The sequence below is a fragment of the Trichosurus vulpecula genome, chromosome 1 (assembly GCF_011100635.1).
Source record: "Trichosurus vulpecula isolate mTriVul1 chromosome 1, mTriVul1.pri, whole genome shotgun sequence".
Taxonomy (NCBI): Eukaryota; Metazoa; Chordata; class Mammalia; order Diprotodontia; family Phalangeridae; genus Trichosurus; species Trichosurus vulpecula.
The window spans coordinates 5,644,049-5,659,640 of record NC_050573.1 but is presented as its reverse complement, the minus strand read 5'-3'; the positions used below and the strand labels follow the sequence as shown (position 1 = coordinate 5,659,640).

General features: G+C 41.2%; 1 protein-coding gene across 1 annotated transcript; it reads left to right on the top strand.

The window, feature by feature from the left end:
• The first annotated feature begins 1,700 nt into the window (after positions 1-1,700).
• LOC118845461 (zinc finger protein 345-like) lies at positions 1,701-14,516 on the top strand. The gene is made up of 6 exons (XM_036753412.1): positions 1,701-1,754; positions 2,819-2,872; positions 3,308-3,406; positions 4,053-4,179; positions 4,733-4,828; positions 11,016-14,516. Exons 1-6 carry the CDS (start codon positions 1,701-1,703, stop codon positions 12,830-12,832), a joined length of 2,247 nt encoding a protein of 748 aa, XP_036609307.1. The 3' UTR covers positions 12,833-14,516.
• The last annotated feature ends 1,076 nt before the right edge of the window (positions 14,517-15,592 follow it).

The window sequence follows — 15,592 nt, the reverse complement described above, 5'->3', positions numbered from 1 at the left end:
TCCTTCCTCTTCATCTTATGTCACTCAGATGCCTTCTGTCACTGTTTCCTCCTTCCTTCCCTCCCTTCCTGCCAAGGTCAATAATGCCTCTACAAGCGATCCCATTCCATCCCTTATCTTCTGTCTCTCCTAGGCTACTGGCTGCTTTTCCATTGTCTACAAATATGCTCATCTCCCTCTTCTTCAGAAATGTTCACTTGATTCATCCTTCCCCAATAACTACCATCCCATATCTCTCTGGCCTTTTGTGCCTAAACTCCTTGAGAAACTTGTGTATAATAGGCACTTCCATTGCCTTACCTCTCACTCTACTTATCTCTCCAAAGTCTGGTTTCCAACCTCATCATTTAACTGAAACTGTTCTCTTCAAAGTTTCAATGATTTCTTGATGGCCAAGTCCATTGGCTTTTTCTCAATCCTCGTTCTTGATGTCTGCAGCTTTTGACATGATCAGCCTCCTTGATACTCCTGACTCTCAATGTTTGTATCATACCATCCTCTCCAGGTGTTTTTATCTGTCTAACCATTCCTGCTCAGTCTCCTTTGTTGGATCTTTATCCAAGTCATGCCTGCTACTTGTGGGTGCCCTCTTCTCCTCTCCCTCTATACTATTTCACTTATTTAATTGCATCAGTTCTGATGAACTCAATTGTCATCTCCATGTTAAGGATTTTCAAATGTACTCATTCAGCCCTAACCACTCTGCTGACCTCCAGTCTCACATCTCCAACTCTGGACACTAGTGGACATTTTGACCTGGGTGTTCTGTAGACATCTTAAACTCCACACATCCCAAGTTGAACTCACTATCTTTCCTCCCACATCTTCCCTCCTTCCAAACTTCCCCGTTACTGTTGGGCAATCCTCCCCAGGCTCACAACCTAAGTGTCAACCTAGATTCCTCATTATCTCTCACTCCCCTGTCCCCCATACACACTACTCTAAGGCCTGTTGATTTTACCTCTGTAACATCTTTCACATAGGCCCCCTTTCCTCTGCTGACACTGCAAATGCCATCGTGGAAACTCTCATCTCCTCCTTCTGGACTGTTGGTTGCTGTGCCTGGTAATACCTGCTAACTGGGGGATAGTCCTAGAGCTCTGTCCTAAACCCTCTTCTCCCTCCGTTAGTTCCTTGAAACCAGGGATTTTTCTTTTGCCTTTCTTTGTGTTCTGAGATCTTGGCACTTTGGGGGAATTCTTCAACCTAGAGCTGGGTTTCCCAAACTTTTTCCACTCAGGATCCTTTTTGGAGTTTTGGCAGTGTTTGTTGCCATTGCATAGCCTGAGGGCATATGCAGTGCAAAGTGGGCATAGCTTTGAGTTCAGAAGGAAGGCTCCTGTGAAGTTGCCTGACACAACACAGACAATGGCTATCAGAAATGCCTCAGATTCATTACACATTTGATTTTTTTAATTAAGATTTTTTATTTTTAGTTTACAACACACATTTGACTTTTAATTAATTTTTTGTCATTGTGTGTTCAGAAACTTGTTGCCAAATTTTTCACAACCTCATATGGGGTCATGACCCACAGTTTAAGAAGCAGTGACCTAGAGGCCCCAAGATTCTCTTGGACAGTAATTCTTCCCAATTTGGTCAGTTTAACTATAGGCCAATAAATGCAAAATTAGCCTTGGCAGATGGGCAATTGGCAGGGGGCTAGCAACTCCAAGGAACCAAGGGAGATACACCCATATATGGAGTTTTCCACAATTTCAGGCAACATCAGCAGTGGCAAAGGAAGCTGGCAGGTGAGGCTGCTCAATCAATCAAGAAACATTGAGCAAGCAGCCACAAAAAAGAGGCAACAGAGCCATGTCCTGTTTTCTGGAGCTCACAGTCTAACGGGAGAGCCAGACAAACAAATAGGAAATAATGAACAGAAGGAGGTGAAGTTTGCAGGACAGGTCATCAGGAGGTTTGGAGAATGTCTTGGCCTTGGGGGTCCCAGGAGTTGCAAAGACCACGTTTGTTGCCGGCAGGATGTTTTCTCTGTAGTTATTCTCCCGGAGCTGTCTAAAAGAGTGGGGGTCTTCTTCAAGTTAGAATCCGTGGCCTTGTTCTGTAGTTCAATAAAATACAGACTGAGTCTGTCTCTATTTGCACAACCCTAAACTGTTTCTTTCTCTTCCATTGTTACTTTTCTGAGAAGATGTCCTTCAGCTCTCAGTCGGCTTCCTCCACACTACAGTACCTGACTCCAAACGGCGCTTAGTAAATGCTGGTTGGCTGACGACTAACAAGCCATGTGTCTGACCAGGAAGGTCGCAGGACCTGAGGGGTCAGGGCTAGTCAGCTCCCACTCATACAGTGAGTGCTTTAAGCGGTTTACTGATACTAACACATCCTGAACAAGGCTGGGGGGCAGTTGCTGTAATTATACAGACCCTAGGTGACAGACGAGGAAACTGAGGCAGGCAGGCACCGGGCTAGGGAAGTGCCTCTGCTGCATTTGAGCTCAGGACCTCCTGCCTCTAAATCCAAATCTGGAGCCACTGGACCAGCCAGCTGGCTGCCAGGAGCAAGGTCCCTAAGGAAGGAAAGAGTCGGGCCATGGCGTGAAAAGAAACTGTCACACGCAGGAGTCTCCAGTAGCTTCACGGTTTTTCTTTTCTCCAATCTGGAGGCAGCACAGCTTGGGGTTATAGGTGCACGAAGATTCGGGACTCCTCTGAGTTAGCCGAGAAGCCCACACTCAGTACGCATGCGTGTCAACTTCTCCCGCCCTCCGAACTACGTTTCCCAGAAGGCGCAGCGGAAAATGCACAGGCAGTCTATGACGTAACTTCCTCTTTCCACGCCGCTTTCTGTCCAGTCATTTCAGTCTAGCAGGGTGTCCCTGAGCGGGGATCTGCGCCCTGGAGGTGAGGTAGGGCCACTTGACCCACGGGTAGGAAGGGGGAGCGGCCTGACAGACCGTCCACCCTCGGTGCCCGCCCGAGCTACATCCACTGGGGCGCGCTGAGCCTCTCTCCATCCGTTTCAGGGTTTGCTGAGCGGGCAGAAGGGGTGCTCAACGCGCCTGCGCACGGTTCCCCCCCCCCCCCCCATCCCCAGTCCCCCTTTTCCCCGCCCCTTCCGCGAGAAGAGGCGCCTATTTGCCTCCTGGGGAGGCTCCGTGGGGCCTGCGCCTCCTGAAGGGGGCGTTGCCTCAGTTTACCCCCCCACCCCCGAGAAATGGGGCCAGGGCAGCCTGGGGGTCAGTATCGGCCACAGCAGGCAGCCCAGGATCGTCGCCACTTCCTGAGCTCCTGGCATGTCCATCTGGCCCTCCTTCCCCTAAGTCATGCCTTTGGCTCTGCAGGGTGCCCTCCAGGATCACGGCCCTCCCTTCTCCTCCCCAGGAGAGGCCCCTGCCTGGCCCGAGGGGCAGAAGAGCCGAGAGGAAGCCATGGCCCCCCAGGTGAGTGGGACCGTCCTTCAGTGCAGACACAGCCATTGACTCCATCCATAACTCCATGTGCATTGCTTAAGCGCCTACAGTATGCCAGGCCTTGTGCTTTGGCAGGGACAGAAATACAAATACAGGATCTTGGTTTGAATCCCACCTAGCCCAGCTGCTTTGTGACCTTGGCCAATCCCAGAATCCCATCTTGTCATGGGTGACCTTGTGGCTCCCAGCCAGATCTAATCTATGGGGCCATGATCTTGGACAAGGCCCTAAGAAGGAAAGGGACTTCCTTGAGGTGACATCACCTGAGGGACTTCAGATCCCCTCCCCTCCACCCACACCCAGAGCCTCCTTCCTTTAGCGTCAGCCCCACTCTGGCCCAGGGTCTCTCTGGTTCCTCTGACCTTCCTTGGGGCCTTCATTTATCATGACATTCAAGGCTCCTGGCACATTACAGTGATTTTTTTTTAACCTGTTTTCAGAGAATAGTGTAAGTTCAGTAACTTAGGAGGGATGAAATGAATGTTTAGCTTTGAGCCCTCAGCTCAATGGTGAGACTCAATCTTTGTCGAGTCCTGCACATTTCATCCCTCCCCCAAGGTTTATCAGATGGGTGGTGCCGGGGGAAACCCATTGAATGAATGAATGATTATTTCAGGAATCAGTGACATTTGAGGATGTGGCTGTAGACTTCACCTGGGAGGAATGGGGCTACCTGGACACTTCCCAGAAGGAGCTTTACCGGGAGGTGATGCTGGAGAACTACAGGAATCTGGTTGGCCTGGGTAAGGATGGTTTCCACCTGGAATGCAAGATATGCCCATTAAAGGGTAATTGTTTCCTTCCTTAGTGTATTCTGGGGGACGTGTCTACTGTTTAACTGTGATTCTTTGGCTTTAAGAAAAAACAGAAGTGGCTGAAAAATGCTTTTATGACCAAGAGACAAGATTCTCAACATATCTGCTGTCCGCCATATGGTTCTGGGTCTGTAAAATAGAAACTGACCATTTCATTGTCTTGTACCTCATTGTCTCTGTACCCTCAGACCAGAGTTTCTCTCTGAATTCCCAGTGCAGGTCTTTGAAGACCAGAAAGTTCCAAATTATCTTAGTAAGAGTTGTGTTATATGAACCACTTTTCTTTCTGAGCCCAAATCTATGCCGTGCCCCATTTTCCCATGTTTCTTAGGAACACCAACCAGAACATCCTTCAGATGTCTCTTGTACTACCCTCTGGACTATGCTAGCATTCCCACTATTCCCAGAAGAGAGAGGAGCTAGGATTGAATTCTGAGGTCTCTCTCTCCCTCCCTACCACTTTGCTTTTTCCATTGATCAGGCTTTGTGGTTGCCAGGCCAGATGTGATCTCTCAGTTGGTGCAAGGGGAAGCAGCTTGGATACCTGAGGGTCATTTTCCAAGAAGCAGCCGTCCAGGTACGTGAGTAAAAACCAGTTGATTGGATTGGATTATGCAGTAGCTCAGAGAGTCCTTCCTGGTGAGTGTAGACAGGGAGCTATTTTCCAGTTCTCTACACCTGTGAAGAACAGCCGAGGTTGTCTGTCATGAGCTCCTACGCAGCACTGCGTCTTCCCCTCAACCCATCAAGTAGCTGGCTTTTCTTGTTCCTCAGGTCTCAGAGAAAGCTCAATAGGGGATAGTCCTTTGTTTTCTTCCATTCTTCAGTCATTACTTTATTATGGTATCCTTGAATGTCAGAGCAGAAAAGGACCTGATCCTCACTTGGGGTGGAACACACTCCCCAGGCTCTCTAGCGGAAGATCTCCGGTAATGGCAAACACATTCTCTATCAACCAAGTCTAACATGTACAGCAGGGTGACTAGGGCATTTTCTGTTTTTCTCCTGAGTGAGAGACTAGGCCCAAACAACCTAGCTGGACATTTTTATGTTCGAACCATCCCACTGAAGATTCATAAGAGATTAGTCCTTTTATCTGTAAGTTTGGGGAAGCCTGGTTGATGCCATGGTAGAGAAGCATTAGAACAATGCGGAGAAACAATGAAGAAAAATCAAAATCTCCGAAAGCAACCCTCCCACCAAAGTGGGCACCCATGCATATGCTACAGATAGCAGAAGCTTTGGTGTACTGCCATAAAATAGATTGATGGGCTCCATGGGGCAGTGTATACCTTGGTGTATTGTAACTGTGCCATGTGATTCTGCACAAGACTTGAGTGAGTGCTTCCTGGCCTCCAAGTCCTTTCCAATTCTGAAAGTACCATCCTGTGGTTATATGTTCAAAAGATTCTCCATAAGTGGAAACCACATAAAAAGAGCTTCCAATACAAGAAAATAAAATAAAAATGATAACTGGGTGGTGTGGAAGTCAAGTGAAGGTGGGAAATCCCTTTGTTTTCTCCTGACGTGAAGTGAAAGATGCTGACCAGAAACTTCAAAAAACAATCTGGGAATTTCTTCTCTAAAAGAGTATGTATTATTTGACATCAGACTCAAGTCTTTGGAGAGAAAGCTTATGAGAATAAGGTGATTGAATCTAGATTTTGTCCTGGACTCAATATCAGTTTGTATTAGAGAAACCTTTGGTGTGTTATGATTGTTGAAAACTCTTAATCCAGAACTCAGAGTGTATTCAACGCTGCCTGCCTTGCTTCTCTTGAGATCAATTCTCTTTCTCTCTTTTAAATGTTTACTTGAAGGAAATAATAAGAAATGTGTTCTGTTTTCCTTTACATCCCCTTGTGATATCTTTCTTTGGTCCCTAGTTTTAGTCTTCTGTTGCGTATTTTTTGCCGTGTGTAGTCATTGTATGGTTTCAGATCTTGTATTTCTCTTGATGCAGTCCTCCCTATACTTCTCTTATTCCATCGAATTTAGAGGGAAAACACAATTACGAAGGTTGGATATATGCCAGACTTTGTCCAGCTGCTCCCATACATTGGACCACAGGCTTATTTGCAGCTTTCTGTTAGTACAAATAATAGTTTTGAAGTTGACTTTATTTGTATGAAGTGGTCTTCATTTACTTTCAGTGCTCCCCTTAGGGTACGCTCCTAAAAGTAACATCACTAGGTCAAAGGCTTTATGAACTCTTTTGGACCTGCTGTACATATGTATATTCACACATTATATTCTCAGAGTTGGCATCCAACTCACAGCACTCCAGAAGTGTAATGGGGTTGAGTTCCAAGTCTGGAGATTTGGAGGTCACATGAACCAATTTCTTAAACCCATTATCTGCTCAGTGACCCTTCGCCCACCATCTTGTCTCTTATACTCAATTATGGTCCATCTGAGACCACTCACCATTCCTGGAAGACAGCAGGGCTAGGATTGACTTCTGAGGCATCCCTCTTTCTCTATTACTTGCTCTTTCTAATGAGCAACTTCCATAACAGATACAGAGCTAGAGGCGAGACAGGTGCCCCAGTGATTGCCATTTCCTCTTTTTCTTTATTAGCTCAGAAGAGAATCTGGTTCCTATAGTCCTCAAGCTGCTTTTTGAGACTTGGTAAAGAATTAGGCCTGTGCCCAAGTAGGCCTGCAGTCTGACACTGAAGTAAATTTTGATGGCCTAGTGATGTGTTTCTCTCTATGATATCTAGCTGGATAGCCACTGTTTACTTTTCACTATAAAGCCCTTTGAATAGATCTCTAGGCTAATAATGGGTAATAAGTGGACATAAATAAATCAGGCTACAATCCATTCACCACTAGATAAATGTTTCAAGCACATGAACAGGCATTTCTTTTTACTTTCTTTTGAATTTTGTATTTTATTTTTCCCCAATTACATGTAAAAACAATTTTCCACATTCATTTTTAAAATTGAATTCCAAATTCTCTCCCTCCCCACCCCCTCATTGAGAACACAAGCAATTTTATATATGTTATACATGTGTAGTCATGTAAAATATTTCCATGTCAATCATGTAAAAGAAAATAGACCAAAATAAAAACCCAATAAAAATAAAATTTAAAAAAGTATGCTTCGATCTGTATTCAGACTCCATCAGTTCTTTCTTGGAATGGATAGCATTTTTCATCATAAGTCCTTCAGAGTTGTCTTGGATCATTGTATTGCTGAGAATAGCTAAGTCTTTCACAGTTGATCATCTTACAGTATTGCTGTTATAGTGTATAGTGTTCTCTTAGTTCTGCACATTTCACTTCGCATCAGTTCATCTAAGTCCAGATTCTTCTGAGAGCATCTGACTTATCATTTCTTATAATAGTATTCCATTACAATCATATACCGCAACTTGTTTAGCCATTCCCCAATTGATGGGCATCCCTGTAATTTCCAGTTCTTTGCCACCAGAAAAGAGCTGCTATAAATATTTGCTCATAGTTCCAAATTGCTCTACATAATGGTTGAAGCAGTTCACAACTCCGCCAACAGTGCATTAGTGTCTCAATTTTCCCACACCCCTTCAACATTTGTCACATTTCTTTTCTGTCCTGTTAGCCAATCTAATAGGTGTGAGGTAGTACCTCAGAATTATTTAAATTTGCATTTCTTCAATCAATAGTGATTTAGAGCATTTTTTCATATGGATATAGATAGCTTTGATTACTTCATTTGAAAACTGACCATATTTTTTGATCATTTGTCAGTTGGGGAATGGCTCTAATTTTTATAAATTTGATTCATTTCTCTATAAATTTTAGAGATGAAGCCTTTATTAGAGAAACAGCTGTGATTGCTAACTATATTTCCATCCATCCTACTTCTTGCCCCCTCCCCATTTATTCTATTCTCTCTCTTCTCTCACACTGTAGTACCTCAGAAGTGTTTTGCTTCTGACTACCACCTCCCTCAAACTACATTCCTTTCTATCACCCCTCCCCCACTTCTCTTATCCCCTTCCCCTCCTAATTTCCTGTAGGGTAAGATAGATTTCTATACCCATTTGAGTGTGTATATTGTGCTCTCATTGAGCCAGTTCTGATGAGAGTAAGGTTCATTCACACTCCGCTCCCCCCCTCCCCACTTCTTCCCCTTCCTCTCCACTGTAAAAGCTCTTTCTTGCCTCTTTTATGTGAGATAATTTACTCAGTTCTACCTGTCACTTTTCCTTCTCCTAGTGCATTCTTCTTTCTCACCTTTTAGTTTTATTTTTTTAGATATCCCAGTCATATTCAATTCACACTTGTGCCTTCTGTCTATATATACTCCTTCTACCTGCCCTAATAATGAGAAAATTCATATGAGTTATAACTATCATCTTCCCATGTTCATCTTTTTATGCTTCTCTTGAGTCTTGTATTTGAAAGTCAGATTTTCTATTCAGCTCTGGTCTTTTCATCAGAAATACTTGAAAGTTCTCTATTTTTCATTGAATGCCCATTTTTTCTCCTTGAAGGATTATACTCAGTTTGCTGGGTAGGTGATTTTTGGTTGTAATTCTAGCTCCTTTGCCCTCCAGAATATCCTATTTCAAGCCCTCTGATCCTTTAATATAGAAGCTGCTAAATCTTGTGTTATAGCTCCACAATACTTGGCTTGGTTTTGTTTTGTTTTGTTTTTTTTCCTGGCTGCTTGCAGTATTCTCTCCTATTTGGTTATAATATTCTTGGTGGTTTCATTTTAGAATCTCTTCCAGGAGATGATTGGTGGATTCTTTCAATGTCTACTTTACCCTCTGGTTCTAGAATATCAGAGCAGTTTTCCTTGATAATTTCTTGAAAGATGATGTGTAAGCTCTTTTTTTTTTTTTGATCATGGCTTTAAGATAGTCCAAGAATTTTAAAATTATCTCTCCTGGATTTATTTTCTAGGTCAGTTATTTTTCTAATGAGATATTTCATGTCTTTTATTTTTTCATTCTTTTGATTTTGTTTTATTGTTTCTTGATGTCTAATAGAGTTATTAGCTTCCACTTGCTCAAGTCAAATTTTTTAGGAATTACATCTTTTTCCATTTAGCTAATTCAGCTTTTCAAGGTATTCTTCTCCTCATTGGCTTTTTGTACCTTTTTTTTTTTTTTACCATTTGGCCTAGTCTGTTTTTTAAGGGGTTATTTTCTTCAGTATTTTTTGTGTCTCTTTTACCAACCTGTTAACCTTTTTTTAATGATTTTCTTGCATCACGCTCATTTCTTTTCCCAATGTTTCTTCTACCTCTCTTACTTGATTGTCAAAATCCTTTTTGAGCTCTTCCATGGCCTGTGACCAGTGCATATTTTTTTTGGAGGCTTTGCATGTTGAAGTTTTGACTTTGCTGTCTTCCTTTGAGTGTGTTTCATTTGATCTTTCTTGTCATCATAGTAACATTCTGTGGTCAGAACTTTTCTGTTGCTTGCTCATTTTTCCAGTCTATTTCTTGACTTTTAACTGTTTGCTCAAATGGGGCTCTGCTTCCATGGTGGAGGGTGAATTGTCCCAAGCTTCAGGGGTTTTGTACAGCTGTTTTCAGAGATACTTCTAGGGACCTGTAAGTCTTCACTTCTTCCAAAGTGGTATGATCTAAGGAGAAGCGTATTTACTACTCTCCTGTCTTGTGCTCTGACCTGTGAGTGATGACAAGCACTCTTTTCTGCCCTGGAACTGTGATGAGGGTCCCTGCTGTACTGCAGCCACAAACTCTGGTATGCTAATGCATCTCCTTGCCCTTGGACTGCCACCCAGGATGGATCTGAGTATGGGCAAAGCAAGAGAGTTCTGCCCCCAGTGCCAGTAAAGAGACTCCTGTAATCTCTTTCTGACTAGTTGCTTGACCCCCTTTCTGTCTCTGGGCTGAGAGCTCTGGAAGCAGCCACTGCCATTATTGATTCAGTGGCTCCCAAGACCTACTCTTGGTTTCCTTGTGCCTGATCTGTGCTGGCAGGGCCTGGGCTGGACTGTGCTCCACTGTCACCCTAGTGTGACAGACCTTTCCTGCTGACCTTCCAAGTTGTCTTGAACTGGAAAATTGTTTCACTCCATCCTTTTGTGGGTTCTGCTGCTCGCAAATTTGTTCTAGGGCCTTATTTAGAGGTCTTTGGAAGAGTTGTAGAGAGAGCTCAGGTGCCTTTTCTCTGTCATCTTGGCTCTGATTGAACAGGCATTTCTTGGTAAAAAGAAGACACCAGAACCCATCAGTAACCCAACAAAAAAGTGTTAATTTATCAGGGAACTACAAATTAAAACAACTCTGAGAAATACTTCTTTGTATCCCATATGTAGGTTTTTTAATATAATCATTTGAAATGTTGGATTAGTTTAGACTCTTGGTAGAGCTATCACTTGATGCAGTGTTTTTTGAAAGCAAAATAAAAGAGATTTAAAACCCTTCATTTTCTTTTACCCTCTAATTACATCATTATGACTCTACCCTAAGCATGAAAGTCATAAGACTTCACTGCAGAAATTTTCCTGGCTACTTTTTCTCCTCCGCTGGTTACAGTGGGGGTTATCTAGATAAATTGTGGCATAGCAGTGTAATAGAATATTATCTTGCCATAAGGAATGATAAATAGGAATACAGAAGAAAAATGTAACTCCTAAGAATTGATACTGAGTAAATTAAACAGACTGAGTAAATATAACCATTGACCACAGCTTCCTTACTAATGTCAAGAAAATTAGGGAAGCAAGAAGAAATTTTAAAAAGAAGATTCATCTAAGGAAAAGAGATTGTTTACTGTTTTTATTTCTTTCAGATTCAGACACTAGGCTTCAAATCAAAGAGTCAGCTCCAGAGCTTGGCCTTACTGTGGAAGAATCATCCAAAAAAAGACTCTTAAGGGATGCTTCTTGGATCTTGATTTTGGGGGGAGGCTGGGATTGTTATACAAGGTTAAATGAGGAGCAGAGCAAGGAGGATAGACATTTAAGACAAATAAAAACCACTAAAAGGAAATCCTCCAATGAAGTGAGTGTCCATGAATATAAAAATGGCAAGATCTCTATTCTACAGCCACAGAAGCAATTTTTTATAGGAAAGAATCTTCTTCATAAGTATAATAGACAGAGAAAGAACTTCAGAAAATATTCAGATGTAAAACAATATAGAACTTGTTTAAAGAAAATATTTTCTAATGACCATAAATGTCAGAAATCCTTTAGCTATAATTTTGACTGTATTGAAAAGCATAAAGTACATACTGGAAAGAAGTTTTCTAATTGTAATGAATGTGGGAAGACTTTCCATGAGGACACCGAATTTACTCTGCACCAGAGAGTTCACAGAGGAGAAAAGATTTATGAATGCACGGAATGCAGAAAAGCCTTCCAAAAGAATTCATATCTTAGGAAACATCAGAAAATCCATAGTGGAGAGAAACCTTATAAATGCAATGTATGTGGGAAGGCCTTTCACTGGAGGTCACAGCTTACTGAACATCAAAGAATTCATACTGGTGAGAAACCTTTTGTATGTAATGAATGTGGGAAGGCCTTTCTAAGGGGCTATGAAATTATTCGACACCAGAGAATACATATTGGAGAAAAATCTCATGAATGTAATGAATGTGGGAAGATCTTTCGCCGGACTTTATGTTTTCAAAAACATCAGAGACTTCATACTGGAGAGAAAGCATATAAATGCAATGAGTGTGGGAAGGCCTTCCACTGTAATTCACACCTTACTGAGCATCAGAGAACTCATTCTAGAGACAAACCTCATATATGCAATGAATGTGGGAAGGCTTTCCTCCGGGCCACTGGCCTTACTCGACACCAGAGAAAACATGTTGGGAGAAAACCTTTTGAATGCAGTGATTGTGGAAAGGCCTTCCAGCAGAATTCATACCTTCGAAGACATCAGAGAATTCATTCAGGAGAGAAACCTTATGAATGTAATGAATGTGGGAAGGCCTTTCTCCGGTCCACTGGACTTACTCGACACCAGAGAACACATACTGGAGGAAAACCTTATGAATGCAATGAATGTGGGAAAGCTTTCCGCCAAAATTCATACCTTATAGTTCATCAGAGAATTCATACTGGAGAGAAACCTTATGAATGTGCTGAATGTGGGAAGGCCTTTGTCCGGAGCACTAATCTTAGTCAGCACCAGAGGACACATACTGGAGAAAAACCTTACAAGTGCAATGAATGTGGTAAGGCCTTCCGCTGTAAATCACACCTTATTGACCATCAGAGAATCCATACTAGAGAGAAACCTTATGTGTGCAACGAATGTGGCAGGGCCTTTGTCTGCAGTTCTAATCTTAGTCACCACCAGAGAATTCATACTGGAGAGAAACCGTATGAATGTAATGAATGTGGGAAGGCCTTCTGTAAGAGAGCAGATCTTACTCAGCACCAGAGAACACATACTGGAGAGAAACCTTATGAATGCAAGGAATGCAGGAAGACTTTCAGCCAGAATTCATACCTTAGAAGACATCAGAGAATTCATACTGGAGAGAAACTTTATGCATGTAATGAATGTGGAAAGACTTTCCTATGGTCTCCTGAACTTATTCAACACCAGAGAATACATACTGGAGAGAAACTTTATGAATTCAGTTAAGATGGAAAGACCTTCATTCAAAAGACAATACTTGTTCCACATCATAGAATTCATACTTGATAGAAACTTTATGTATGTAATGAATATGAGAAGATATTTGTCCAGATCACTAATCTTAGCACCATAGAATTCATACTTGAGAAAAATGTATGTTGAAAGCCTTGTGTCAGAGGGCAGCTTTTTCTCATTACTATGGAATTCATACTGGAGAGACCTTGTGAGTGTTTTTAATGTAGGAATGCCTTTGGTCAGAAAACAGATCCAACTATATACGTCATAGGATTCATACTGAAAAAGAACCTTATAAATGCAATGAATGTGAGAAGGCCTTTTGCTATAACTCACCTTATTCAACATCAAAATATTCATACAGAACAGAAAACTATGCATATAGAAAGATTGTTTTCTTGAGAAAATCTATTAACTGACACCAGCAAATTCATGCAAAGGAGAAAACTGGTTAATAAAAGGTTGTTAAAAGGTATTTTTCTCAGAGCACAGAGGTTTTTCAACTTTAGAAGATTCAGGGGGTAGAGCCAAGGTAATGGAGTAACAGGAAGCAGTACAGGCTGGCTTACCCACTCAGCCTCCACAATGAACTAAAAATGCACCAGACCAAATTCTCATTTTATAAACATACAAGAAAAAGTTATAATGAGTCATTTTTTCCATTCAGGGAGGCTTAGGGAAACAGTATTGGCTGAGTTGAAGCTAATGTCTCCATGAGACATCAAGAAATAGTAAAATATGAAAAGACTGAAAAGATATGAAAAAATGTGAGGTATCTTATAACAAAAATAAGTGGCCTGGAAATCACCCACAATTATTGGACTACCTACAAACAATGACTAAAAAAGCCTAGATACCATATATCAGAAAATCTTAAAAGTACCCACATCTCTTAGAATCAGAGGACAAAATGGAAATAGAATCCACTGGTCCCCTACTGAAAGAAGACCCAAAATGAAAACTCCTAGAAATATTGTAGCCAAATCCAGAGCTCCTAGGTTTAAAAAAAAAAATTGCACACATCCACAAAGAAATAATTCAGGTACCATAGAACCACAGTCAGGATCATACTTTAGCAGCCACCAGGAAGAACATGGACTATGATATTCCAGAGCTTACAGCCAAGAATTACCCTGTATCTGAGTATAAAATCTGATCTGCAAATGCAGAAGTGAAGAGAAGAATAAAAAATAGACATGGACTGTGTAATCATAATGAACTAAAGTTAGGCTATTTACATTTGGAGAGATGACACATGTAACCCCAAAGAGGGAGTCTAATTTGATTGAGGGTCTGTGAGTGTTTCTGTTAGATTTTGTTGATCTCAGAATGGAAAGGGTAGGGAAGAGGAATACAGTGGGAGAGGTGAGAAAAGGAGAGGAAGAATGCACTACTCAGACTTCTCTGACTTCTCTACCATGGTCCAGGAAGCTCATTACTGGGGAAACATTCTGCAAAATTCCATCATCCTTAGTACTCCTCATCATCATTTCCCTCTGCTGCTCTTGTTTGTGGAGTGGACTCATGAACTCCAAAATCCCATTTAAGGTGGGAGCTCAGCTCAGATATCTCATTTCTTACCCATTTGTACTACTTTGGAACTTCATCATGTTGCCAAGTTGGGTATCTTTTCCCCTATCCCCCCTCCTTGCTTTTTAGCTTCTGTTTTTTTGTTTGTTTTCTTTCCTCATTAGATTGTAAGCTCCTCAGGGCAAGGAGGATTGGATTATTTTGTATTTGCATTTCAGTACTCAGCACAGTGCCTGGCACATGGTGCTTAATAAATGTTTATTGACTAGAGGAAGAGAAAGAATGGGGAAATTTATTTCACATAAATGAGGTATGAAAGTAGAAATCCATACAAGGTGGAGGGATTGGAGGGGAACAGGTGACATTTGAACCTCACTTATCTGATCAGAAAAGAGGGAAGGATACACATACATAAATAGTTTAATACAGAAATACATTTTACCCAATAAGAAAACAGAAGGAAGGGAGGTGGGCAAATTAGGGGCAGAATTAGTTATAACCAAAACAACCACTTAAAGAAGAGACAGGGAAGAAAAACAAAAAGTATAAGAAGATAGGATAGAGGGCAATACATAGCAAACATAATTGAGAATGTGAATGGGATAAACTTGCCCATAAAACAGAAAAGAATAGCAGATTAGATTAGAAACCAGAATCCAACAACATGTCTACAAGAAACTCATTTGAAATAGATACACAATTAAAACAAAGGAATAGAGCAGAATCTATTTTTCTATATCCAAAGTAAAAAAGTCAGGTGGCAATTATGGTCTAAGACAAGAAAAAAAATAGATCTAATTAAAAGATTAAACAGAAAAACTACATTTTGCTATGAGGTACCATAGATAATGAATTAATATCAATACTAAATATATGCACCCAGTGGATATCATCTTAATTCTTAAAGGACAAATTAAATGAATTAGACATAAATAAATCTTACCAAAAGAATAATGAAGGACCAGAATAGAATTTAGGAAAAGTTAGATATAATAGGACACTGGAGAATATTGAATAAGAGTAGAAAAGGGTATACCACCACAAAAATTGACCATCGATTAGGGCACAAAATCCTCAAAAATGAAAAAAAAGCCCAAAACTCAGAAATAATAACTATATCTCAAAATATGCAATTGCATAATGCAATCTCTTACATAATGCAATAAAAATTGTACTTAATAAAAGGCCTTTGAAAAAATTCAGAGTAATTGAAAAGGTAGA